Source organism: Ovis aries, chromosome 5 (assembly GCF_016772045.2).
Source record: "Ovis aries strain OAR_USU_Benz2616 breed Rambouillet chromosome 5, ARS-UI_Ramb_v3.0, whole genome shotgun sequence".
Lineage (NCBI taxonomy): Eukaryota > Metazoa > Chordata > Mammalia > Artiodactyla > Bovidae > Ovis > Ovis aries.
The window spans coordinates 25,169,738-25,197,663 of NC_056058.1; the positions used below are offsets into that span (position 1 = coordinate 25,169,738).

Sequence of the window (27,926 nt, forward strand, 5' to 3'; positions counted from 1 at the left end):
TCTGGATTTTTTTTTTTTTAAGTACACGAGATAAATGTTACACGAAGCCAATCCTTGTGACCAAATATTTGAGTTTTCAGTTTCTTAAACCAGAAGAGTTTACAGGTCAAAAGATGTGCAAATCCTATTACCCACAAGAGTCCTTTAAGAGGGCAGTCACCGTCCAATATTTGTTGTGTTTTATTTTGTTATACTTTCATTGTGCTTCCCGACCCCACCCCCGCATCCTCCCTTTTTATACAGTTTTTAAAAGTGTGTAACAAGTTTGTGTTAAGTATCCAACAAAGGCAGGCAGGCAGTCTTTGAGGGGGGGAAATAAAACGTGTTTCATGTTTTCCACTATTTCTGCGGTCTCTAGAGGATAAACAGGGAAGGGGATGAGGGAAAAACACCCTCACGTCCGAGTCACAATCACATAATACGCATCGTTGTGAAGCCACTGATGAGATGCCATCTACGGGACACCGCATCTCCACACGCGTCATTAAGAGTAAGACAATTAGAATAAATGTGAAGCGCTGTTTCTCGACTTGGCTTGGAAATCTGAAAGTTCGCCCCAGACCTCCCTCGGGATTTATAAAACACCAACGGTGCTTTCGGCTCAAATAATTCCCAGCCCCGCGGGAATGCATGCTGCAGTGCATTCCAGAAAACTCTGCCTTGCCTTTTCTCTACTATAGAATCGGGGGCAAAAAAAGAGACCGGGCGCCACAGAAAGAGTTCAAGCACAAGTCTGTCCACGTTTAAAGCTCCAGAAAGCCGTGTCCGCTTCCAACTCGCCCCTGGCGGAGAAGTTTGGGCTGCGCGCGTCCTCCCGCCCCGGCTGGGTCCAGCAGAGGATACTTACTGGGCTGAGCCAACTTTGCTCTCCCTCTTCCCCAGCACTTTGGCAGACTTCGCGTCGTCCACATCCTGCTGTAGTTCGGTCATCAGGGCCACGTCTGGACGGCACCTTCACGCCGTCTCCTCCCCGCTTCCCCGGCTCCCACCGTCCGGGCTGCAGGCCCCGCGAGCCCGCCGCGCCCTCCCCTGCGCCCTGGGCCGCTCGGCGCATCCGGGCCGCCCGCGCCGGGGGCCGCCAACCTGGACACGTCCGGGCCGGCGCGATTGGTCGGGGCGAGAGGGGCCGAGCCGGGAGGGAGGGAAGGGGAGGGTCGAAGCGAAGTGACAGCCTCTCCTCCCAACCCAGGAGGCAGAGGGAGAGAAAAAGGAAACCTGTAGAACTCGTCTTTCTGGGAGAGGAAGCTAATTGGCCAAGCAGGTGAAACATTTGCCTAACCCGGCGCCCTATAAGCAGCCTCCTAGGAAACTGGGCCTTTTTTTTTTTTTTTTTTCTTATCTAGACTAACTACGGAGGTTGAACAGTGGGCAACCAGCTGTAGATACAGGAAACCATAGGGGTTTTCGCGCAGGGATGCGCTGGGTGGGCTGGCCTGTTCCCCAGCCCAAATTATTCAAGCAGGGTGTAGCCTTCTTGAGGACTGCCTGACAGAGCTCAAGCAATAGGTCGGTAGTGCAGCAGAGGTGATATGAGCTGGTTACCTAGTTAACCCTTCCTAGTTGATGAGGGCAGACAGGAGGATGGAGAAGCAGCCATCACAATCTCACCAGCAACTTGCCTACTGTGCGCCCAGCCAATGAAATGAATGCCTCTTCTTCCCCATCTTGCTGATTCTGTCTGAAGTTTTGTGTTTGGAGCATCCACTTACTCATTTAAGGAACTTTGAGAGCTACCGTGTTCCAGGCATTATTCTAAACATCCACTTAGTAGAGAGAGGAAAGAAAAAACTTTCCTCTGCCCTTCTAGGTTCTTCTGGCTAGTTGAAGAATTACACTGAACTGAGATAGATGAACAGGATAAGATCAAATTTAATTACCTGTGTTCAGGGAACTGCCCAAACATATGTCACCCAAGGACATGTTAAGCAATTGAGGCTTATGAGCCACCTGAGAAAAGAGAATGGGGCAGGCAGGGATTTGGGACTTCAAAGTGTCAACTGGAAAAAAAAAAAAAAAAAAACCCCAAACCTGCAAAACCTAAAAGTTGAGAATTATGTTTTATTTGGCAGACTTAAGCCCAACAGACAGCCTTTCAGATAGTACTATAAGACTGACCTGAAGTAAGGGAAGAGCTGGGATATATAGGAGTTTTGGCAACAAAAACCTTAAAAGATGACTAGTAATCAAAGAATAATTGAGCTTCCCAGGTGGCGCTAGTGGTAAAGAACCCGCCTGCCAATGCAGGAAACAAGAGAGGTGGCTCCCATCCCTGGGTGGGATGGAAGATCCCCTGGAGGAGGGCATGGCAATGCTCTTCAGTATTCTTGCCTGGAGAATGCCATGGACAGAGGAGCCTATCGGGCTACAGTTGGTAGAGTGGCAAAGAGTTGGACACAGCTGAAGTGCCTTAGCATGCAAAGCAAAAACAGACATCTCAGTTAATGAATTTAGCACTTTTCTATGTATGGGGGGAGGCAAGACTCTGTGTTTATTGAAATCGTTCCTTGATATCCACCTTAACTGTCTAGGGCCAGTGTCCTTTTTTCCATCCTAACTCCCATCAGGATGCACAGTTGTGGGTGCCATGTGGTTGATGACTTGATGGGGCTTTAATATCTGTTGTTTACTGATACGGCAGGCAACATTCTCATCCACAAAAGGGAAGGAAGGCCATTCACAAAAAGATGAAAATGAGCAAATGTTTGATAAAATGTTTGCTGGGCCAAACAGAAACAATGGAACACAGAGAGGAATTTTAACAAACAGACTCTGCTTAGGTTCCTCCCTGTGTACATACCTAGTTTGCATTATACTGTAGTAATCTTCAGTGACAAGTCCCTTCCTGGATCAGGTCTTCTAGATAAATTTTTTTTGGCAGTTAGATGAGAGGTCAAAGATTCTTCTCCAATCTTTTGAGCCTTGATTATTTTTAGCTTGAAATAATCTGCATGCCAAATGGATACATTTCAGAATGGCAAATTATAGTACTATCTGAAAGGCTGTCTGCTGGGCTTAAGGCTGCCAAATAAAACATAATTCTCAACTTTTAGGTTGTGCAGCAGAGGTGATATGAGCTGGTTGCCTGGTTAACCCTTCCTAGTTGATGAGGGCAGAGAGGAGGATGGAGAAGCAGCCATCACAATCTCACCAGCAACTTGCCTACTATGCGCCCAGCTGATGAAACGATAGCAAATAAGGTATGTGTTGGTAGATTTCTGATTTACTACAGAGTAGTTAGGATTAAGAAAAACTAATATAAAACCTTATTGTTGGAGGTTTAACTTTATGGCTGGAAAAAAAAAATGACTGACTCTATGCTCTGGGGCTGCTTTCAATTTTTCTTTTAAAAATGATTTTAGATTTACGAATAATTACAAAGAGTAGGCAATCATAGCATTTATTTGTGTAGGAAAAATGTCGCCTGCCAACAAGCCACTGGAGCTACCCACCACTGTGCACCCTGAAGGGATTCACGATAGAGAGAAACAGGATACTGGCCGTAGACAGTTAACGTGCACATCAAAGGTATTATTTCAATAAACCCAGATTCTTGCATCTTCCCTTACATAGAAAAATGCTAAATTTATTCATTTGAAGTTTCTGGCTTTCTTTAACAGTAATCTTTTGGTTAAACTACCTGTGTTGTTAGGGCTTTGTTTTTGTTTTTTGCAAAAACTATAACCTGGCTCCCCCCTTACCTCTTTGGAACAGTCCCTCAGAGCAGTCTGAGAAACTGTCTCCCATTCCATGGAATACAATATAATTCTCAACTTTTAGGTTGTGCACTTCTTTCAGTCAACAATGTGTGTATAAAAAGAAAACAAAACCTACCCTTCTAAATAACCTCAAACATTTTGAAAGTGAAAGTGCTTTTCGAAGTTTTCCTATTCCCTCTATGTTTAGTAGCTGAGAGGACAAAACCATCTTTTTGTGACCTTCTTGCTCCAAAAATGATTCTCATGACACTTGAAAAGTAAGGAAAAGAAAAAAGTTTACAGAAATTCCATTTGAGTTGGCTTGGTCAGATCTCTCTCTCTCCCTGTTTTTTTTTTCTGCACAAGCCTCGCTGGGCAGGGTGGGGAAGGCTCTGGGTGACCCAGAGGCTTGGAGATATTACTCATGCCTTCAGGCTTCCGGTCCCTTCTCTAGTTCACCATCCTACTTGGGATGGGAGTGGATTTAGAATATAGAGGAGGTTGTCACCATCCCAAACTCTGGGTAGTGACTGTCTCATTAAAACTCAGGTGTACTTCAAGTCACCCTCACTGCAGGATTCAGATCAGAAATGACTTTTCAGCCCCCTCAGTATTTTTTTTTATTGCTGTTAAAGCTATGTAACATAACATTTTAAGCATTGGTAAGTGTACAATTTAGGGACATCATATTCATGATGTATGTAACCATCACCACCATCTAGACCCAAAACTTAAAACAATCACCCCAACGTAACTATATCTATTCAGCAATAATTCCTCCATCCCACCTTCTCCCAGGCCTTGGTAACGTCTATTCTATTTTCTGTCACTATGAATTTCTCTATTCTGGGGCCTTCATGAAAGTGTAATCAGACAATATTTTTCCTTCTGTGTCTGCTTTATTTCATGAAGCATAATGCTTCCAGGTCCATCCAAACTGTAGCATTTATTGGTATTTTATTCTCTTTTTTGTTGTTGTTAAATAATATTTGATTGTATATGCATATTCCACACTTGTTTATTCATTCATCCCTGGAACACGTGGATTGTTTCTACCTTTTGGCTATTGTGAATAATTCTGGAATGAACACTGATGTACAAATATTTGTTTGAGTCCCTACTTTCAGTTCTTTGGGGCATATACCTAGGAGTGAAACGCTGGGTCTTTTGGTAGTTCTAGGTTCAACCTTTTCCAAAACCATGGTCAGGTCTCTTCTGATGTATGAATATAGGCAAGTGTTTATAGCTTCCCCACACAGGCTTACAGTTGAACTACGGAGCACTCAGTTGCCCTGAAATGTGTTCCTCAGTGCCTGAGATGAGGAATTCCAGAAGTGTGATCTTAAGTGAGAAAGGGAGAGAAAGGTAGGGGTAAGGGAGGGATTTGAGGAAGAGCAGGTGGGGAAAATAGTTGATAGAGTGGGGAGGAATTAGAAAGGAGCTGGGGGACTTCCCTCGTGGTCCAGTGGCTAAGACTCCCTGCTCTCAGTGCAAGGGGCCTGGGCTTGATCTCTGATCAGGCAACTAGATTCTGGATCCTACAACAAAGATCCCGTGTGCTGCAACTAAGACCTGGTGAAGCCAAATGAATTTTAAGAAAAGAAAGGAGCTAGTAAATGACATTATTTTACTTAGTGGCATTTGATTAAGTGTAAATGATGCTGTCACAGCTTCATAATTTGTTTATTCTGGGAGCTGTTCTACAATAGGGCTTCCCTGGTGGCTCAGTGGTAAAGAATCCTCCTGCCAATGCAGGAGACCCAGGTTCGATTCCTGGATCAGGAAGATGCCCTGGAGAAGGAAATGGCAACTCATTCCAGTATTCTTGCTTGGGAAATTCCATGGACAAAGGAACCTGGTGGGCTACAGTCCAGGGGGTCGCAAAGAGTCAGACACAACTGAGCGGCTGAGCATGCACAGCAGTGAAACAATAGGGGAAACTTAATTATAGCGTGATAAAACAGACATAAGATTATGTCTAAAATACATTTTGGGATACTCTTTGGTTTCACACCAGTGGGAAAAAAGCTCTACCCTCTGTTTTCCTTCCTACAAGCCTCTGGGAACAGAATTTCTTCTTTCTGATATCAAAGAAAAATTCTAGCTGATACTTTTTCCAGGTATTGAAGCAGTTCAAGCAGAAAATGCCTAACCTATCACCTTTCAGGATATAGGGGTTTCCATTCAATAGCTTAGAATATTGTGAACAGAGAACATTGCCTGACATTTCCTAATCAAAGTATGTTGCCCATCATCTCTTTTCTACAAGGATCAAGCCATTAGCCACTCCAGGTACCCATCGATGGTGCACCCTGAGGGGAATTCAGGATAGAGAAAATTAGGAAGATTTTTTGTACTTTGGAAGCTGGTCCTAGATACTAGATAGTTAAGATGCATACATATCTAAGGAATAATTTTAATGAACTGAGTCTTATATCTTCCCACACATAGAAAAACATTTAAAACATTCAGATATCTATTATTTGTGCTTAGCAGTGATTTTTTGATATTTGACTGCATATTTTTTTTTCCCCCAGCAAAAACTCGTATATATCTTGGCTCCTTTGTCGCCTCCTCTATCTCTCTTTGCTATGAGAGACTGTCTTCTGGGACATAGTCCTCAGTAAGATCCTCAAATAAAACTCAACTCGAAACTTTCAAGTTGTACAGTTTTTCTTCAGTCAAATATTGATCAGATTGTGGTCTGCTTTTAACATGATCAGATACACTGGACATCTGTCCATAGTCTTGGGGCAGAGTTCAAATATGGATTTGGAAATTTGAGTGGCTATTTGGTTGCAATGTATGGTCAAGTAGTTATCTAATTTACAACACAGGGCAGGGTATGTAATTATTAGCCAATATCTTTGGAAGGACTGATGCGAAAGCTGAAACTCCAATACTTTGGCCACCTCATGTGAAGAATTGACTCATTGGAAAAGTCTGATGCTGGGAGGGATTGGGGGCAGGAGGAGAAGGGGATGACAGAGGATGAGATGGCTGGATGGCATCACTGACTCGATGGACATGAGTTTGGGTGAACTCTGGGAGTTGGTGATGGACAGGGAGGCCTGGTGTGCTGCAATTCATGGGGTCGCAAAGAGTTGGACACGACTGAGTGACTGAACTGAACTCATAAGCACATGTAAAGTGTCATCACATGCCTGTAATTTTATTCATATTGTCTGAAGATGTTTGTCTTAGAAGATGTTGATGCTCTTATCAATATGCAACTTGGAAGTGCTGTAATAATTTAACTCTGCATAGTGTTTAATATACATCACAAGTCAAATAATTTTAGGAACTCTCTTCAGACCATTCCTGTTTTCAATTTAAGGTCACTATGCAGAGGAAAAAATGGGAAAAGATGGAGAGAGTTCAGAGGTGCGCTAGTACAGTGACACTGAAAAACTTAATTATATGACTTTAAAAAAAACTTATATGAAAGTTGAGAAGTGTTATGTGAAGGGGACCTTTACTGAGTGATTTTTGTCAAAAATGACAGAAAGTTTCCTGATGAATACACTCATTAAATGTTGGAGTGGGAATGTATATAATAGGCTATGAAATTTCCTCCTGTAGAGACCTTTGAAAATATTTAAAAAGTAAAATAGAGTGGGACTTCCCTGGTGGTACAGTGAATAGAAATCCACCTGCCAACGCAGGGAACACACATTTGATCCCTGGCCTGGGAAGAACCCACATGCCAAAGAGCAACAAAGGCCTTTGTGCCACAGCTACTGAGCCTGAGCTCTACAGTCTGAGAGCTGCAACTACTGGGCCTAAATGCCAGAACTACTGAAGCCTGTGTGCCTAGAGCCTGTGCTCCATGCTAGAAGCCACAGCAATGAGAAGTCTGTGAACCACAACAAGGAACAGCCCCCTTTCTCACTGCAGCTAGAGAAAGCCTGCACACAGCAATGAAGACCCAGTGGAACCCAAAATGAATGAATGAATTAAAAAATAAAACAGAATGATTTTAAGCCAGTATTTCCCAAGTCAAGTTATACTGCAGATGGGGAAATTTGAAATACTCAATTTCTTTTTCTAAGGACGAGGCAAGAACTAAGTTTAGCACTTGTATTGAAATGAACAGGCAAGATCGTAAGGGCTTACTGCTCTAGGGACAGATAGTGGTTGGGAAAAACTAGTATAAATCTGTTTCTATAAGAAAGCAGAAGCAATAACAAAACTCTTCCAGCTCAGTACTCTGTTTTTAAATTGAAAAAAAAAAAAGGAAGGGTCTTCCCCAGTGGTCTAGTGACTGACTGCACTCTTATGCAGGGGGTCAAGGTCTGATACTGGTCAGGGAACTGGATCCCACATGCCACAACAAAACATTCCAAATGCTGCAACTGAAAGATTCCATGCGCTGCGACTAAGACCCAGTGCAGCCACATAAACAAGTAATAATAAATAAATACTTATATAAATGAAAATAAAGTAACACCATATAATGAATTAAAATCTACCCTGAAGTTATGTGTCTATTTTCTGTGTGATAAATGTTAAAAACCACAACATGTAAAGTGGGGAGGCCTCTGAGACCACCCTGTATAGTGCTTTTCACACTGGGTTCTGGCGGACTGGTGAGGGGAGGAGCTGGCATTTGAGCTTAGGTCTTCCGACTCCAGTCTCTCCTTCTGACCACTACACAATACATAGCCTGTCCTGCTTCCAACAGAACGCTTTCTTCCACTTGTATCTCTTTCACTGATTTCTGTTTTGTGTTAGTTCGAGTTGGAGGGAGGGGGGAAAGGGTTGTCTATCACACACTACCCAGAGTTAAAAAATCAAACCCATACTATGATTTTTCATATAAGAGGAGAGTGATAAAGTTGGCTTAAAACTGAACATTCAGAAAACTAAGATCGTAGCATCTGGTCCCATCACTTCATGGCAAAAAGATGGGGAAACAATAGAAACAGTGACAGAGTTTATTTTCATGGGCTCCAAAATCACTGCAGATGGTGACGGTCACCATGAAATTAAAAGATGCTTGCTCCTTGGAAGAAAAGCTATGAACAACCTAGACAGCATATTAAAAAGCAGAGACATTACTTTGCCAACAAAGGCCCATCTAGTCAAGGCTATAGTTTTCCAGTAGTCATGTATGGATGTGAGAGTTGGACCATAAAGAAAGCTGAGCACCGAAGAATTGATGCTTTTGAACTGTGGTGTTGAAGAAGACTCTTGAGAGTCCCTTGAACAGCAAAGAGATCCAACCAGTCCATCCTAAAGGAAATCAGTCCTGAATATTCATTGGAAGGACTGATGCTGAAGCGGAAGCTCCAATACTTTGGCCACCTGATGTGAAGAACTGACTCTTTTGAAAAGACCCTGATGCTGGGAAAGATTGAAGGTGGGAGGAGAAGGGGATGACAGAGGATGAGATGGTTGGATGGTATCACCGTCTCAATGGACATGAGTTTGAGTAAGCTCTGGGGGTTGGTGATGGACAGGGAGGCCTGGCATGCTGCAGTCCATGGGGTTGCAAAGAGTCGGACATGACTGAGTGATTGAACTGAACTGAACTAGAGTTTAGTGACTTACCCAGAATTACAGTGGTCCCATGAGGATGAAGAACCAGCTTTTCTGACCTCCAGTGGGTGCTTATAAAGGAGAATAAGAGAGTGAAGAGTGCAAACAAAGCTTGTTAATGGCAGAGGCACCTGCCTTATTAAAGAGTGGGGGGTGGGCAAAGCCCAGGGACCCTTAGACATGTGTTATGCTTACAGGGAACATAATGTATGAATCCAGAGCTATCTTTTTTTAAAGAATTCAAAATTTTTCTCTATTAATTCTGGCTGGGCTGGGTCTTCGCTGCTGCACAAGGTTTTCTCTAGCTGTGGTGAGTCGGGGCTGCTCACCAGTTACTGTACCCAGGCTTCTCACTGTGGTGGCTACTCTTGTGGAGCACAGGCTCTAGGGCGCACAGGCTTCAGGAGTTGTGGCGCACAAGCTCAATAGTTGTGGCACATGGGCTTAGCTGCTCCGCGGCTCGTGGGGTTGTCCCGGATCAGGGATTGAAGCCTTGTCTCCTGCACTGACAGGTGGATTTTTTACCACTGAGCCACCAGGAGCTGGCTTTGGTGGCTGCATTTTACAGTTATCTGCAGTTATTGCTGCATGACTAACCACCTCAAAGCTTGGTGGCTTAAAACAATATGTATTATTTTCTCTTATGGTTCAGTGTACTGATGGAGCTCAGCTGGCTAGTTCCCATTTGGGGCCTCTCATGCAGCTGCAGTCGGATGGCCCAAGGGTTGGAGCCATTTGAAGGTTCAGCTGATGGATGTGAGCTCTCATATCCATGCTTCAACTGAGATAGGTGAAATGGCTGGGGACTAGCTGAACATTTGAGTCTCTCTGCCTGGCCCGCCATGTGGTTAGATTGGGCTTTCTTACACGTGGAAGTCCCAATATAGTCGGACTTTTAAACTTGGGAGTTGGCTTCCTTCAGAATATGTGTTCCATGATATCAAGAGGGAATATGCAAGGCTTCCTATGCGATAGCCTGGGACATCAGGTGTCACCTCTGCTGCATTCTGTTGGTCACAGATGAGGCACAGTGCCAGCTCAGGTTCAAGGCAAAAGAACTACCCAAGGTGTGAATACCAGGAGTGCAGTTCACTGTGGGCCAACTTTGGAGACCAGCTGCTACAGTGCAGATAAGAGAGTAGGTCCTCTGAGGCTAGATACATTGTCATTGGGCATGTTGGTAAATGGGCATTTCTAACAGCACTGTTCTAAACTTGAGAGATATGGACATGGACAAAACAAGAAAAACCCATACTGCTGGGACTCTTACAGTCTAGTGGGAGAGAGCAAAGACTGGTTTACATAGGAAGATCAAGGAAGCCTTTGTAACAGGTGACATCTCTGCTGAGACTTGAAGGAGGGGAAGACAGAAGGGATATGATATCTGGGGGCAAAGCTTACCAGCCGGAGGGAAGGGTGTGGGGAAAGCCTCCAGGTGGGACTAAGCTTGGCATATTTGAGGAAGGGCAAGAAGGTCATTGTTCTACACCTCACCTGGAGTAAAAGGAGGGAAGAGAAGGGTAGAGGGAGATGGTCTCATAGAGATATTATCTTCTCTGCCCATTTGTTTATTATCTGTCCTCTCCTACCTGAATGGAATCTTCTCAAAAATAAAGGACTTGTCTGTTGTGTTAGCCACTGTATTCACAGTGCCTGGTTCACATCAGATGCTCAGTAAATACGTGCTGGATGAATGAATGAATCATTGAATGATTGTTTCCAGCCAGCGGTTCTCAACCACACTCCAGTTCACCCGAGATGTTGATGTTGAATAGTATCAGTCTTTTTTTTTTTTCAATTTGCAGGGGGTAGAAAAGAGTGCATGAAAAGAAATATAACTTAAATCCTTTCTAAATCCTCCCTCCCAATCTAGGAAGGAAAACCTTAGGCCTGTGCTACTTCTCACTTGTCTGCTAGCTGAGTACAAGTGCTTCAAACAGGTCAGAGAGGTCACATGACTCCCAGATGGTCTAGGTCTGGAGGAAGTCCAAGAATCACTGTTTATAACCCACAGGCAACAATTTAAAGGGATGGAATCACTCCTGTTTTCTTAGAGAAACATTCATACAGCTACTTCCTTTCCTTGTTTTGGGCACTAACGACCATGCCATCAGTGTGCAGACTGGCCTTTCTCTTTCCTTGCACCCTGGCTTGGCATGTTCTGTTTCCCTCCCTGTGAAATGTTTGACAAGGCAGTCTATGTAGCACAATCAGCACATTGTTTCAAAGCCAGGTAACATTTAATTGTTATTAAAGTAGTTTCTTCAAGTTGCATTTTTTCTTAATGTCACCAATATCATAGACTTTTGATGGCTTTTCATTCTTTTTTTACATATCTTCATTTTTGGGGACAATTCCTGTTAGCATTTTGTTATCTCTCCTTCCAATCTGTTCTCCATGTAGCACTATTTATTTTAAAAAATTTATCTAACTAATAACCTGACAAAGAAGGAGCATGGGAGAAACAAAAAACACCTCAGGCAAATAAAGTTTATCTTTCAAGTTTACTTTGCTTTTACTTTTTGGTTGACTCATAAACAGAACCTACATTTGAGGCAAATTGTGCAGTCTATCTGTCCTTCCTTTGTCCCTTCCTTCCGTCCTCCTTTCCTTTTTCCTTCCCTCCAATCAACACTTTTTTGATGCCTTTTATGTGCAAGGCTATATTCTAGGTGTGGTTTCCCAGATGGCTTAGCATTAAAGAATCCTCCTGCCAATGCAGGAGATGAAAGAGATGCGGGTTTGATCCCTGGGTCAGGAAGTTCCCCCGGAGAAGGAAATGGCAACCCGCTCTGGTATTCTTGCCTGGAGAATCCCATGGACAGAGGAGCCTGGTAGACTACAGTCCATGGGGTTCCAAAGAGTCGGACATGACTGAGCACGCACGTAGTCACACAGTCAGCTTGCTGTGAGTTTGCAGTGTGGTGGGAAAGTTCATTATACAGATATTTACAAAACATGCACATACAAAACCTTAGTCCAAAGCTCACCTTCATATACCACAACAAGACACTTGGATCAAGTAACATCATGATGTAAAGTCATGGGAGGGGCAGGAGATGGACATTTGATTCTTCAGGTTCTTGCTTCTTGGGTCACACATCAGTCACCCCTTCCTCCACCCCCAGACATCTGCACAACTTGTTGAAAGGGCTCTAGGCTGGAAGGCAGGAGGACTGGGCTCTAGTCCAAGCACTGTGCTTGGAGCTGGAATGTGGATCTATTCATGGAACATGGCATTGAAGTAACAACGCTGGCCTCAAGGGAACGACCCTAAATCTCACAGTTATAGCTTCATCACTTTCTGCTTTACACAGATTGACTGTAAGAATGAGGGAAAAAAACACCTTTTACACAGAAATGTTGCATTTACCCATTGCAAAATGCCAATTTTAAATAAATTAATTTTTTACTCTCTCAGGAGGAGAGAGTAATTATGGAAACCTATTTCCTGTGGGAAGCTAGGGCCTTGACTTCCTTCCGGTAGGACTTTGTGCTTCTTTGCATTCGTTTCTACTTTTAAAAGCAAACCAGATGAAAAGAGAATGTTTTCCTATGCGTTAAGATCACAGACTAATTAAAATCAGAATTTAATTTTTAGTTTGAGTAGTAGTCAACAAAATGTAAAGTTCACCCTTCCTCCGTATCAAAAATGTGTGTTTTTTTAAATGACATAGTAGAGGGAGTTTAGACATTGGAAATACATGGTGGTGTAGAATCCCAAGTCCCCAGGTTTCAAAAATATATTGTAAAAAATTGCAGTAGACACTGCAAAGAAATAGGAGATGAGAGCTGTTGGGAATGGTTTTGGTTCCTAGCTTCTCAGTTGCCTGCCCTAGATGGTTGGTCCTACAGTATTTGCTTTTCTGCCCTTGATATCTAAGGGTTTTCCCATGCTATCCTGTCAGTAAACATATCCCTTGTTTGAGCTAGTTGAATGAGTTTATCCCCAATTAAAGAGCCCTAGGAGGGGTGGAGAGGGAGAAGGCAATGGTAACCCACTCCAGTACTCTTGCCTGGAAAATCCCATGGATAGAGGAGCCTGGTAGGCTGCAGTCCATGGGGTCGCAAAGAGTCAGACACAACTGAGCGACTTCCCTTTCACTTTTCACTTTCATGCGTTGGAGAAGGAAATGGCAACCCACTCCAGTGTTCTTGCCTGGAGAATCCCAGGGATGGGAGAGTCTGGTGGGCTGCCATCTATGGGGTCGCACAGAGTCGGACACGACTGAAGTGACTTAGCAGCACCAGCAGCAGCAGCAGCAGCAGCAGGAGGGGTGGAGAAGGGAATGGCTACCCACACAGTATTCTTGCCTGAAGAATTCCAAGGACAGAGGAGCCTGATGGGCTACAGTCTATGGGGTTGCAAGTAGTTGGACATGACTCAATGACTATCATTTGCAGTTTCAGGAGGGGTGGATGTAGTGTAAAATCAGAGACCGGCTAAGAGTCAGACGGATCTTAGAGTCCTAGTATGCACCATACATCCTGGACCAAGACCTTAACCTCCTCTAAGCCTCAATTTCCTTATCTGTGGGGAAAGAATGGGAACAGAAGTTAAATTATCTTGAAGGATCATTGGGGAATTTAAAGAGCAAATATATATAAAGGAATTAGCACACATTGCCAGGTACATAGTAAGCACTCAAGTTATATAAATTACTGATGATCCTTATTACATTATTACTGAGCAAGATAATATCTTCACAAATGAGAGTATTGCCCTCCCTTAGTTGATCAGCTCTCAGTATTTAAAGACAGTGTGTGGAGTATTATGTCACATGCTAGATGGATTTACAAAAGCTATAGATGTTTCTCTTCCTCTGAGTTCTCAATCCTCTTCATGTTGTTTTCCTCATGTCAGAAGCTAAGGCTGCATCCTTGTATCAGTGGCTTTGATATGTTTAACTTGCTGGAACTCAGCTATAATCTCTAGGTCATCCTTTTTTTTTTCCCCCTCTCTCTCTCTCAGATGTCTTTGCCACTGTAAAAGCCTTAGCTTAGCTAGTGAACGAATCGTTAGAATCGAGAGTTAATCAGCATGAACTTTTATGGATTGGAGGCTTGTGATAGCTAAGGTACATCCTGGTTTGCCTGGGTTGCTGCTGCTGCTGCTAAGTTGCTTCAGTTGTGTCCGACTCTGTGCGACCCCACAGGCGGCAGCCCACCAGGCTCCCCCTGTCCCTAGGATTCTCCAGGCAAGAACACTGGGTTGCCATTTCCTTCTCCAGTGCATGAAAGTGAAGTGTGAAAGTGAAGTCGCTCAGTCGTGTCCAACCCTCAGCGACCCCATGGACTGCAGCCCACCAGGCTCCTCCGTCCATGGGATTTGCTTGGGTTAGTCCTGATTTAGTTCTACTGTTCTGGCATAGTTATGGTAGTGGCCCCTTTTTCTCTCAAAAGCTGTGCCTATTTGGATAATTTATTGATAGCCAACATATAGTACTGGCCAAAGTGAAATATCATGTCAGTTCAGTTGTTATGCTAGGCATCTGATGGGCCAGAATCTTGGGTCTTACTGTCTTGCTGCTCAGTAGGGTACCCTCTGTCACTCACTGTACCCCAAAATTTATTTAATAACCTGAAAGTATGGAATGCTGGGGTGGAAAACGGTGTATGCAAGAACATCAAATTATCACAGTTACTTGAAAAACAACTCAAAGTTCATGCTCCATTAGTGTCAAATTGTTCACAGAGTTGATAGTTTCATGATCAAACCAAGAGTTTGGGTTTAAGTGTCTCATTGTTATTACTTATCTTGACTTTGCTAAACACAATGCAGACTTTTTGCTTAGACCTAATTGAGTTGTGCTTATGTTGATACTTAGGTTGTAGACAATCCAATTTAATTCTCCAGATGCTTTCTTTTATCATGTGTCTTTAGAAGAAAGAACTGGGCCACCTGACTCTTCTACGGAAAGAATTTGAAGTCTGCTGCCTCTGTTAATCAGGCTATGGTTTTTAGTTTACCACCTAGTGAGCTAATTCCTTAGAGCCTTGGGTATCTAATGGTTACTAAACCACCAGTGTAAGTTTTGTAAAGAAAAACTCTTAGAACAGAAAAAAAAATCAGGTTTAGGATTCCTTTACTTTTTCATTTATCATTTTCTATTTTTGTTACCTGCTTTGTTTAAAATGTGAATAGTAGTTATCTTGTGGGTATGGACTAAGAAGGGGGTAGAGGACTTTCAAGGGCACTAGAAATGTTCTATATATATATTTGAGTGTGGTTACATGGGCATATGCTTATGTAAAAGTTTTTGAGTATACAGCTAAAATTTGTGCATTTTAATGTGTATAATGAAATAAGGAAAATCACTCAGGTCGTGTCTGACTCTTTGTGACCCCAGGTAGCCCGCCAGGCTCCTCTGACCATGGAATTCTCCAGGCAAGAATATTGGAGTTGGTAGCCGTTCCCTTCTCCAGGGAATCTTCCCGACCCAGGGATCGAACGTGGGTCACCTGCATTGCAGGCAGATTCTTTACCATCTGAGTCATCTGGAAAGCACAAATGTATATATAAGGTAAACCTCAATCAAAAGAAGTAAAATGAAAAGCCTCAGATCTCTTTAGTCAGAGCTAGTTTAAAAAATGTATTCTGGTTAATAAAGTAACAGAAGAAACAAAACACCTACTTAAATAAAGTTCTTTATATCTATTTTTTTCTCTTGAGTATCAATATGATCCTTGTTTCTTACTCTTTTCTCTGGATGTATATCTTATTATCTCCATCTTTGATAATAAAAGTTCAAATTATGACACAAGAGTTTTTGGATAGGACTTTTTCTTCTTACTTCCATTCACATGTTTACTTCAGTATGTGACATTACAAAATTTAAAACTCTTAACTATGAACTTTTTGCACAACCCGTGCAGTATCTACTGAAAGCTTCCTGAGCCATATCAGTCACAGCTTATAAATAGTATGTAGCTTCACCTTTTGATTTCCAGTTTATCATGTGATGGTTTAATAAGTCAGTTGAGTTATAGAAACAAAAACAGCAAAAGAAGCAAACAACATTTGAAAAAAGTGAAAGTGAAAGTCTCTCAGTCGACTCTGAGTTTTTGAATCTCATGGACTATAGCCCACCAGGATCCTCTGTCTATAGAATTCTCTAGGCAAGAATACTGGAGTGGGTAGCCATTCCCTTCCCCAAACAAATGCACTGAAAATTAGATCTAATGTATATTTTAGAAAATATTCGATGCCCTCAAATATCCTCTTTTACTTTACTATCTGCCTCCAAATGGTACCGTACTATTGTGTAGCCACACAGTGATCTAAGATTTAGGTCAGTTCAAGAACTTAAATTATATACAGTTAAAGAAAAATAAGGTGGATGGGGTTTCTCAGGTGGCTCAGTAGTAAAGAATCTGCCTGCCAATGAAGGAGACCCAAAAATGAGGGTTTGATCCTTGTGTTGAAAAGATCCCCTGGAGGAGGGCATGGCAACCCACTTCAGTTTCTTGCCTGGAAAATTCTATTGACAGAGGAGCCTGGCAGGATACAGTCCATGGGGTTGCAAAGAGTCAGACATGACTGAGTGACTGAGAATAGTACACACAGCTAAGGGAAAAGAGAGACAAAAATTACTTGAGTGCCTTCTACGTGCCCGGCACTGTGCATAGATAGCTAATCTTCACAACAACCCTATGAGGATTTTCTTATTGCATCAGTGAAAAAACATTAAGGTTCAGAAAAATAAACAACTCTCCAGAGGTCACACAGCTAATAATTCAGTTGTGTTGATTGTAGCTTACTTCTTTTGTGTCATCTCCAGTAGTATCGCAAGAGGTGGATTCTGAAGTGATTAAAAGATTCAAAGGGATTTTAGAGACAATCTCATCAGTCCCACTTGTTTGGAGGTAAGGAACTGGGTCTAAGGAGGTTATATTTTGTCTATCTGGACAGCACACAGCTCAACTGTTATTTCTTTTTGGAAGCTCCCTCCACTTCTCTCCTCATCTCCCTACCTAATCCTACCTCACTAACCTACCCTAATCAGAATTAAAATCATTTGCATATATTTTATGGTATGAAACAATGACTGTTGGAGCCCGAGTTTAAATCCCCTATCTACCATGTATGAGCTGTGTGACCATGATTAGGTTACTTAACCTCTCTGAGCTTCAGGGTCTTCATTGTGAAAAAGAAGAAAACAATAGTACCTGTCTCACAGAGTGGTTCTGATAATTAAGTGTATTAATAAAACATGGATTAAATTTAATGTATTAAAACATGGATAGCCTTTCCCCCAGTAAACCTATGTTGGACATGTGTAGTGAGCAAGAGACTTTGTTAGAGACATTGAAATTTTGTTCTTATTCATTGCCACATTATAAGCTCACTTCTTATGTTTCAGGGTATTTCTTGTCAGTCTCTATATACAGGCCCTTTCTAGACTATTCACTAACAGTGGAAAAAAACAAGTAGATTGAAAGAGGAGAGTGAAAAAGTTGGCTTAAAGCTCAACATTCAGAAAACGAAGATCATGGCATCTGGTCCCATCACTTCATGGGAAATAGATGGGGAAACAGTGGAAACAGTGTCAGACTTTATTTTGGGGGGCTCCAAAATCACTGCAGATGGTGACTGCAGCCATGAAATTAAAAGATGCTTACTCCTTGGAAGAAAAGTTATGACCAACCTAGATAGCATATTCAAAAGCAGAGACATTACTTTGCTGACTAAAGTCCGTCTAGTCAAGGCTATGGTTTTTCCTGTGGTCATGTATGGATGTGAGAGTTGGACTGTGAAGAAGGCTGAGTGCCCAAGAACTGATGCTTTTGAACTGTGGTGTTGGAGAAGACTCCTGAGAGTCCCTTGGACTGCAAGGAGATCCAACCAGTCCATTCTGAAGGAGATCAGCCCTGGGATTTCTTTAGAAGGAATGATGCTGAAGCTGAAGCTCCAGTACTTTGGACACCTCATGCGAAGAGTTGAGTCACTGGAAAAGACTCAGATGCTGGGAGGGATTGGGGGCAGGAGGAGAAGGGGATGACAGAGGATGAGATGGCTGGATGGCATCACGGACTCGATGGACGTGAGTCTGAGTGAACTCCGGGAGATGGTGATGGACAGGGAGGCCTGGCGTGCTGTGATTCATGGGGTCGCAAAGAGTCGGACACGACTGAGCGACTGAACTGAGCTGAGCTGAACTGACATTCGTGATATGCCTCATGGGCTTTATTTACAAGTGGAACAATGTATTGGCATGTGATTAAAATGTTCATTGCATCAGATCATACTTTCCCTTTCTCTTTCCTTTGGAAGCCTACTAGCAGCAGACACTATAGCAATTTAAGGGCCCTGGGGACACATAATCTGCCTCTATAAGAAAAATAACCAAACAAAAAAACACGGATAGCGCTTTAAAATGGGGTATGATTTGTAATAAGTATCTCATGAATATCAGTGACTCATTTTTGTTGTTATGTAGCATAATATATCTCTCTTGATTTATGGTTACATGTGTGTAGGCTTGCCTTTCTGGTGGGATTGAGACGGGTCTGGCACATCTTGGTAATTCTCCGTTCAGTGCTAAGATTGATGTTTAACAATTCTAGACATGGGAATTCCTCAGCAGTCTGGTGGTTAAGACTTTGTCTTCCAATACAAGGGGTGCAGCTTTGATCCCTGGTCAAAGAACTAAGGTCCCACATGTCAGAAGTAGAGGGGTGCCACAAAAAAATTAAAAAAGAAACAAAAACCCAATTCTAGACACAGAACAAAGATCTATTGAATTGATTTCATTTACCCAACTAACGAGTTTTCAAATCTTCCAAATATCACTAGTTAACAACTCCATCAAGTGCAGAATGCAAACATTATCCTGCTATTTTTGACAACCCTGATTATAAGATTTTCAAGTTAGCATTTATCCCAAGAATTCCTCATTGCTCTTAGAAATCTAAAAGTACAGGGGTAGTTGCATTTGCTCATGATTCAATTCAGGAATTAGTTATTTCCCTGTTGTTCCTTTAGGGGATTAACATCAAGCATGTGTTGCCTTTCTATTTTTGGTATTATGTGGTTGATGCAAACTGGACTAGTGTAACAAGCAAGGAATCCCAGCATGTGCTGTCTGCCCATAGCTCCCATTTCCACCAGCACTGTCTCTTTAACCCCACCGTCAAGCTGCCAGGAGAAAAAGTAAGGTCTTTATCTCTTTTTGCCTCCTTTCACGCTGCACTCTCTATCAAGTATTCCCATCATAGAAAAGTCCAAGGCTTCATTTCCTTGGGTTGTGTCGAGTGGAATCCTGAGATTTCCTGATTTCAGGGAGATCGCTATTGTTTTTTGATTTCCACTCAGAAAATCTAACCTCTGCATTTCTGTAGCACGACACTACTGTTTTCCAAAGTATGATATATGGAATGTTTCTAAAAATGTGGACTACCACAATCAAACATGAGCATTCCATCCTTTTTTGCCAAAGTGGTGTGTGTGCGTTTTTAATGACAAATTCAGCGCTATTGTCTTAAGATTCAAATATTGTTCAATGTCTCTGCATTTTGGAAAAATGATGCTATTATTCCACTGTGTAAGTTCTTCCTTCCAGATAGCCTCTTCCTTAACAGCAGAACCCAGAGGATGAATACATGTGTTTAGAAAGCTTCCCTGGCCTTTGTGAAGGTTTGGAGCTGCTACTGCAGCTGCTAAGTCGCTTCAGTCGTGTCCGACTCTGTGCAACCCCATAGACGGCAGCCCACCAGGCTCCCCTGTTCCTGGGATTCTCCAAGCAAGAATACTGGAGTGGGTTGCCATTTCCTTCTCACATGCATGAAAGTGAAAAGTGAAAGTGAAGTCGCTCAGTCGTGTCTGACTTCTAGCAACCCCATGGACTGCAGCCCACCAGGCTCCTGTGTCCATGGGATTTTCCAGGCAAGAGTACTGGAGTGGGGTGCCATTGCCTTCTCTGCAAGGTTTGGAGACTTTTGGGTGTGAATCTTTGAATATGTCAAACTCAGTATCAGGAAATCTGAAGTTGCTTTTAAATAAGATAAAACTCATCATGCAAGCGTTTTGTTGTACAGGAGAAATGTAACTTTATGAATACTTAATTTTACATTAAGATGAGTTTACTTCAAGAAGAGAGCATAAGCAAAACATTCTCTGACATAAATCGTACTGAGATTTTCTTAAGTCAGTCTCCTAAGGCAATAGAAATAAAAACAAAAATAAACTAGTAGGAACTAACCAAACTTACAAGATTTTGCACAGCAAAGGAAACCATTACAAAAAAAAGAAAACCTATAGAATGAGGAAAAATATTTGCAAGTGATGTGACTGACAGGGGCTTAATCTCCAAAATATACAAACTGTACAACTCAGTAGCAAGAAACAACTCAATTGAAAAATGGACAGAAGGACTTAATAGACATTTCTCCAAAGAAGAAATACAAATGGCCAGTGAGCACTTGAAATGATGTTCAACATTGCTGATTATTAGAGAAATGCAAATCAAAATTACACTGAGTTACTACCTCTAACCAGTCAGAATAGCCATCATTAAAAAGCCTAAATAACAAATGCTGGAGAAGACGTGGAGAAAAAGAACCCCCCTACAATGCTGAAGAGAATGTAAGTTGGTATAGCCACTATGGAAAACAGTATGGGAGGTTGCTCAGAAAACTAAAAATAGAGTTACCATATGACCCAGCAATCCCACTCCTGGGTATAAATATGGACAAAACTGTAATTCAAAAAGATACATATACCCCTCTGTTCATAGCAGCACTATTCACAATTGCTAAAACATGTAAACAACCTCAATGTCCACCAATAGACTAATGGGTAAAGCAAACGTGGTACATATATACAATGGAATAGTGCTACAGCTAAGTTGCTTCAGTTGTGTCCGACTCTGTGCGACCCCATAGACGGCAGCCCACCAGGCTCTCCCGTCCCTGGGATTCTCCAGGCAAGAACACTGGAATGGGTTGCCATTTCCTTCTCCAGTGCATGAAAGTGAAAAGTGAAAGTGAAGTTGCTCAGTCGTGTCCGACTCTTAGCGACCCCATGGACTACAGCCCACCAGGCTCCTCCATCCATGGGATTTTCCAGGCAAGAGTACTGGAGTGGGGTGCCATTGCCTTCTCCAACAATGGAATACTCAGTTCAGTTCAGTTCAGTTCAGTCGCTCAGTTGTGTCCGACTCTGTGACCCCATGAATCGCAGCACACCAGGCCTCCCTGTTCATCACCAACTCCCAGAGTTCACTCAGACTCATGTCCATCGAGTCAGTGATGCCATCCAGCCATCTCATCCTCTGTCCTCCCCTTCTCCTCCTGCCCCCCAGCCATAAAAAGAACAAAATAATGCCATTTGCAGCAACATGGGTGCAACTAGAGATTATCATACTAAGTGAAGTAAATCAGAAAGAGAAAGACAAATACTATATAATATCACTTACATGTGGAATCTAAAGTATGGCACAGAGGAACCTTTCTATAAAATAGAAACAGACTCATTGACATAGAGACCAGACCTGTGATTGCCAAGAAAGAGAGGGGAGAGCCAGAGGGATGGACTTGGAGTTTGGGGTTGGTAGATGCAAATTATTACATTAAGAATGGATAAACAGCAAGGTCCAATAGAATACTATACAGCACAGGGAACTGCATTCATCTCCTGGGATAACCATAATGGAAAAGAATATATAAAAAAAAGAATGTATGTGTGTGTATAACTGAGTCACTTTGCTGTATAGCAGAGATTGGCACAGCATGGTAAATCAACTTTACTTCAATCAAAAAAAGAAAAAAAAAGATGAGCTTACTTTCACATTGTTTCCTATTGTCTCTCCCCCAGCATCTAAACTGTGTGAGGGCTGGTTCATTGTCTCTTGTTGAACTCTATTTCCATTACCTATGAATAGTGCCTAGTAAATGTTTCTTGAACAATGAATGATGACAATTAGAAAAACACTGCATATTACAGGCAACATCCAATATAGAAATGCATTGTGTTCTAAATGACATTTTGCATATTATTTGGGATGCAGAATACATTTTTATTATAATACATTAATTATTTAATATAATACATTAATATATTATTATATTATTAATATACTATATAATATATTGACAATATATAACATATATAATATAATATATTATTTTAATATAATACATTAATTATTTGGGATGCAGAATACATTTTTATTATAATACATTAATATATTATTGTGTTATATAATATATTATATAATATATTAATAACATATAACATTATATATTATATAAAATATATTATTTTAATATAATACATTATTTAATATAATACATTAATTATTTTAATATAATACATTAATTATTTGGGATGCAGAATACATGTTTTTCATATAAACAGTAATGTGAAAAGAACTCAGATCCATAGATTCATTCTTAAAAGTGAGCTTATCCCATATTACAAATTCTACTGCTTTTGCTATGCTAGGAGCAAACTTTTGGGGGGTTAGCTCAGGAATCAAATCATTATTTTAAAACTTGTATAGTGATGAGATATTTTATCCCGCAGGGAATTCTGCACTGAATTCAAGAACAGGTTTCTCTCCATGTAGTTTCCTGCCTGGGTGAATGTTTGTCAAAGGAATCTAGAGAGATAGGGCTTCCCTGGTGGCTCAGAGGTGAATCTGCCGGCAACACAGGAACTGCAGGAGATGCAGATTCAGTCCCTGGGCCAGGAAGATCCCTTGGAGGAGGGCTGGGCAACCCACTCCAGTATCCTTGCCTAGAAAACCCTGTGGACAGAGGAGCCTGGTGGGCTATAGTTCATAGGGTTGCAAAGAGTCAGACATGACTGAAGCGACTGAGCATGCACACAGGCGTCCAGAAAGACAAGCAACTGGCTGTTAAGGGGCAAACACTGTCTTCTCCAGGGCTTTGCGAGACACTCTACCCTAATTCCTGGCTCTATAGAGGTACTCGCTTTCCATTAAATTACGAGCACTTTCCACTCAGTTATGAGAACTTCTAATTTTCTATACATGGCCTCTCCCTATTAGCCACAGTCCTGTATAAAATATTGAAAAAACCTCTGGAACTAGTTGTGACTCTATTTCCGATCTAACAAACCTATATCCAAAGTTCCTGGGGACAGGTGTGTTTTGGAATTCAGAGAGATTTTTGGATTTTAGGAAGGTAATATGACATATGTTTCACATTACATAATATCACCAGCTTGTAATTCAACACAATAATATTTCTTTCGCTAAATGTGTGAATATTCCCATGAAGTGAGATAAATAGACATTGTTCATAGCCTTAAATCTCTTCAATTTAGTTCTGTGATGTGTACATGTGTGCTGAGTCATGTCCAACTCTTTGAGACCCCATGGATTGTAGCCCGCCAGGCTCCTCTGTCCATGAGGATTCTCTAGGCAAGAATACTGGAGTGGGTTGCCATTTCCTTCTCCAGGGGATCTTCCTGACCCAGGCATTGAGCCTGTGTCTCTTGCATCTCCTGTGTTGTCGGACAGATTCTTTACCACCAAGCCACCAGGGAAGCCTGTTCTCCTGTTAAGTAGAAATAAAGTAGATCTAAATCCAGAAGTTTCCATAAAACACTCCTTCTCATTCTAGAAACTGAGTAGCAGGCTCTCTCCTGCTGCTTTTGACTTTTCAGTCCCTGACGTTGTTTTGTTTTTCTTCTTCTCTTCTGCATTCTAGCTTTGATTAATACATAGCTTGCTTTTAGAAGTTTTGGGGATTAGTCTTAGCAATAAAAATAAAGTGAGCTGAGCTTTTGTTAGTGTCAGAATATTTTCCATGAAGGCATATTTGTGAGTTCTCTGTTGCCTGGAGCCATGCTGGGAGGTTCAGTGAGTCTAACCCCCTGGAATTTCCCTAGAGTTTCTCTCCTCTGCCTCCTGACAATCTATGCAAACTCGAAGGTGCCTTTTAGCTACAACAGGTCATTTTCTCAAGTGATCATGTGATCCAAGTCTAAGATCATAGTTGTTAAATTCAGATTAAGGTAAACTAATCATGTCCTGGAATGTGCTGATTAGGTAAATAATTAGAAATGAACTTCAATAATAAACATTAATAGGCAAGGATAGATTGTAAATACTTAACCAGCTTTGTTCATTAAGGGATTTAATTCTGAGACTAATGTTTTTTAATGTTAACCATTAAAAACAAAACCTTGTTCAGTATATACCAGCCTTGTGTTTCTTTCTAATTATGAAATACTGTTATTCCATTTTTCCAAAGGAAAACTTTTGGGTTGGCTAAAAGGTTATTCAGAAAATCTGAACAAACTTTTTGGCCAGCTTAATATCTTCTAACCATGAAACCTGTTGCAAGAGCAACAGGATGATCCTAAATAATTCACTTTAGGAAGACAGACTTGAGGTTCCTTTATTAATGCAATTTGAAGACCAACAGTTATAACTTCAATGGCTTGATGCCAATAGTATCCCAAATATTCTTTATGCTAGCCTTCAGCTGTTTCATAACTAAGGGTTATCAATCTGGTTGGCTCAGTCTTGGTAAGAATAAAAACATATCTGGGGCTCTTCAAATGTAGGAAAAAAAAATATGGATTTTACTTCACAGTTTCTTGAGGTTAGGAAAAATTTCCCAGTCTCCTCTGTTGGATGAGAGTAGGAACCATGGTTATTTCATTTACCTGTGTGTAGCCTATGTTGAGCCTTCAGAGTAATTATTTGATAAAAGGAATGTAGAATATTGAATGAAACTATCAAAGACAGGAACTCATTACCATTAGAAACAGCCCAGTTCACGCTTGGGCATCTCTAGTTGTTCAGAGTTCCCCTTTATAACGATTCGGTTGTCATCTCTTCCCACACAATTGTTCCATTTCACCCCATCAGGCTGCACAGACTTACTCTACAATGTGACAAACCTTTAAATATCTGAACTCACCCCCATGCCCCACTCTCCCCACCTGGCCTCTGGGCTTTGCTTCTGCAGACTAATAACCCTAGTTCATCCACAAGTGGTGTAGATATTAGTGTCTCTGCATGCTTTCAGATTCCCCTCTGAGCATGGCCCAAATTATCACCTGTAAGTAGGCAGGATGGTCAGAGAAGGCCTGACTTGCGTGGGATGGTTACCTTCTGCATTCTAGTCTACTGGTGCTTTTAAATATCAAATTCACTTTCTAATTTTTTTGATAAATCAATTTTTTCAGCTTTTCAGAGAGAACTTCTAATTTAGTCTGGGCAGATCCTGCCTAAAAGGAAGGCAAATTAAATGGGAGATAATTATTATCTTGGAGGTAGGTTTAATTTGCTCATGGTTCACCTGTTGTGTCTTGTTTCCAAGAGGACTTATTTGGATTCAAGATAATTTGAATCTTTGTGAAGATTAAATATAGGGAGTTAGATGGAGCATTTCTCCCTGTGTGATCTCTGTAAGGAATGTTTCTTTCACGGTATCCAAGCCAATCGTTAGGACTGCCAAGTCTGATTCTGGGAAGCTAAGGTCTCCCCATGTGGATGCCTGATAGTTATGATAGAATTCTGAAGATTTTGAAAGGCAGTTGCTGAAAAAGAATTTACTATATTTTTCCCCCATAGGGCTAAAAAGACACAATTTAGCAAAAAGAATTTATTGATCTTTCATGAACTTTAATATTGTCTAAAGATAATTTTTAAATCAAACTATTAATTGAGGGCAGGAGAAGAAGGGGGCAACACAGGATGAGATGGTTGATGGCATCACTGACTCAGTGAACATGAGTTTAAGCAAACTCTGTGAACATAGTGAAGGACAGGGAAGCTTGGCGCGCTGCAGTCCACGGGGTTGCAAAGCATCTGATAAGACTTAACAACTGAACAGTAACAATGACATTAATGTAGAAGATGCCGGTACACGTGAATATGTAGGTATTTTCCTAGAAATAATCTATGAGTGAGATAAAATGTTCACATTTGGGTAGAGAAATAAAATTGTAAAAAAACCAAAATTCTTTGCAGCTATTTGAATCCTCTGAAATTACAGTCAGTTTATAGTTGTTTGGGGAGGTGGGATGATGGAAAACAGGAGAAGCAAGAAGAGGAAGCTGATGGGTGAAGGTAGGGAGTGGAAAGGAGGAGAAGGGGGGGGAGGAGTGAAATGGGACAGTGATGGTAGAATGTCTGTTTCCAAGTGTCCAGAGAGTCCTTCCCTGCTTTCTTGCATGCACTTTGAGTTCTGCGTTATGATATATTTAGTAACTCAATGGTCAAAGTTAAACAATTCTTATGTAATAGAAATTCATTGCCCTGGGAAAAAAGACTTCCTTTCACTTGCCTTTCACTTCCTTTTTTGGATGTATTCTAGTTGATTTATGGTGTTAGTTGGTTCCAAAAAGAGCGGAAACAGCCAATAGATTCTTCTACACTTCCATGAGATAGAGGATTATTCTTATTCAGTATTTGCAGGAAAGAAAAGGACTAAATTGGAGCCTTCCTGCATAGGGCTTATTCCTCAAGGTTCCATCTTTGATGATCACATCTGGGCTAATAAGAACTGCTGGGCTGATAAGTATTACGAGGGTGTGTTGTGAACTCTGCTCTTATTGATAACCATTTCAGCATCTGCTCATCTGTGAGGATTCTTTCTGGAATGCCAGGGCATTCCATTCTTACCTTATGGTAAGAATCAAAGAATGTTTGTAATTCAGACATTCTTCTTTCCATTGCAACATGTAGATGCCCAGAAAGGAACAGGGGTTTACTTTCACCTGGAAGGCTGGAGAGTGGAAGGCCATGATGGTGGTAATAGACAGGACTTTAAGCTAGAAACTCCTGGGATGACTTCAAAGCGATTTGGCCTAAGTGGTCCTAAGACTAGTGAATCAATCTTCTTGCCAAGGTTGTGGGGTCAGTAGACTTCTGACTTGAAAACCAAACCTTACAGTGTGCCCCTGGCCCTGAAATCCTGCTGACTCTATTTCAAAACTCTTAATCCTCTTCCTCTTTCCCTCAAGAATCTATTTTCATTGGATGCTGGTTTTGAGATCTTCATTTTCCACTTCTGTGCAGAGAAGAGGTAACATAGCATGTCTGAGACTTGTAAGAAAGACCTATTTGCAAGGTTGAGTTGGCATTTGGGAATTTGGATTTTGGGGTATTTCCACTGTTCTCCACCTCACTGAGCCTAGAATATGCAGATAATATAATTTATGCCTATCATCTGCTTTTTTTTTTTTTTTTTTTGCTGCATCACACAGCTTGTGGAATTCTAGATCCCCAACCAGGGATTGAATCAAAGCCCTCAGCTGTGAAAGTGTTGAGTCCTAACCACTGGACCACTATAGAATTCCCTGATCATCTGCTTTTTTTTATTCTGAAAGTTTGTGTTTGGAGTATGAACTAGGCAGAGGATGTCTAAGTGACTAGCTGCCAATAAAAACCTTGGGTCCTGAATCTCTAATGGGCTTCTCTGGGCAGAAATATAATAAGCATGTTGCTACATTTTTGTTGCTGGGGGAGGAATGCATTCACTGTAACCCAGGGAGGGAGAGAGCATTAGGAATCCTGTAAACAGACTCCTGATTCCACCAGTATATTTTCCCCTTATGGCCCAACTTACTATGTCACTGTAATAAATCCTAGCCACGTGTACAACCATATTCTGAGTTCTGTGAGTCTTCCTGGGGCTTCCCTGGTGGCTCAGATGGTAAAGAATCTCCCTGCAATATGAATCTCTGAGTGTGGGCTGTTCTGGGGG

At 41.5% G+C, this 27,926-nt stretch overlaps 1 protein-coding gene across 8 annotated transcripts in view; it reads right to left on the minus strand.

The window, feature by feature from the left end:
* Positions 1-27,926, minus strand: part of GRAMD2B (GRAM domain containing 2B) — a 121,655-nt gene that overhangs the window by 74,047 nt on the left and 19,682 nt on the right. For 4 of the 8 annotated variants that reach the window (XM_004008666.5, XM_060415655.1, XM_012178205.4 and 1 more), the window contains exon 1: positions 848-1,056. The exons of the other annotated variants lie outside the window; for them this stretch is intronic. In XM_004008666.5, the coding sequence (XP_004008715.2) occupies positions 848-930 (83 nt within the window). In that variant the 5' untranslated portion in view covers positions 931-1,056. Of the gene's footprint in view, positions 1-847; positions 1,057-27,926 lie in introns of those variants that run through there. 8 annotated transcript variants of the gene reach the window in all.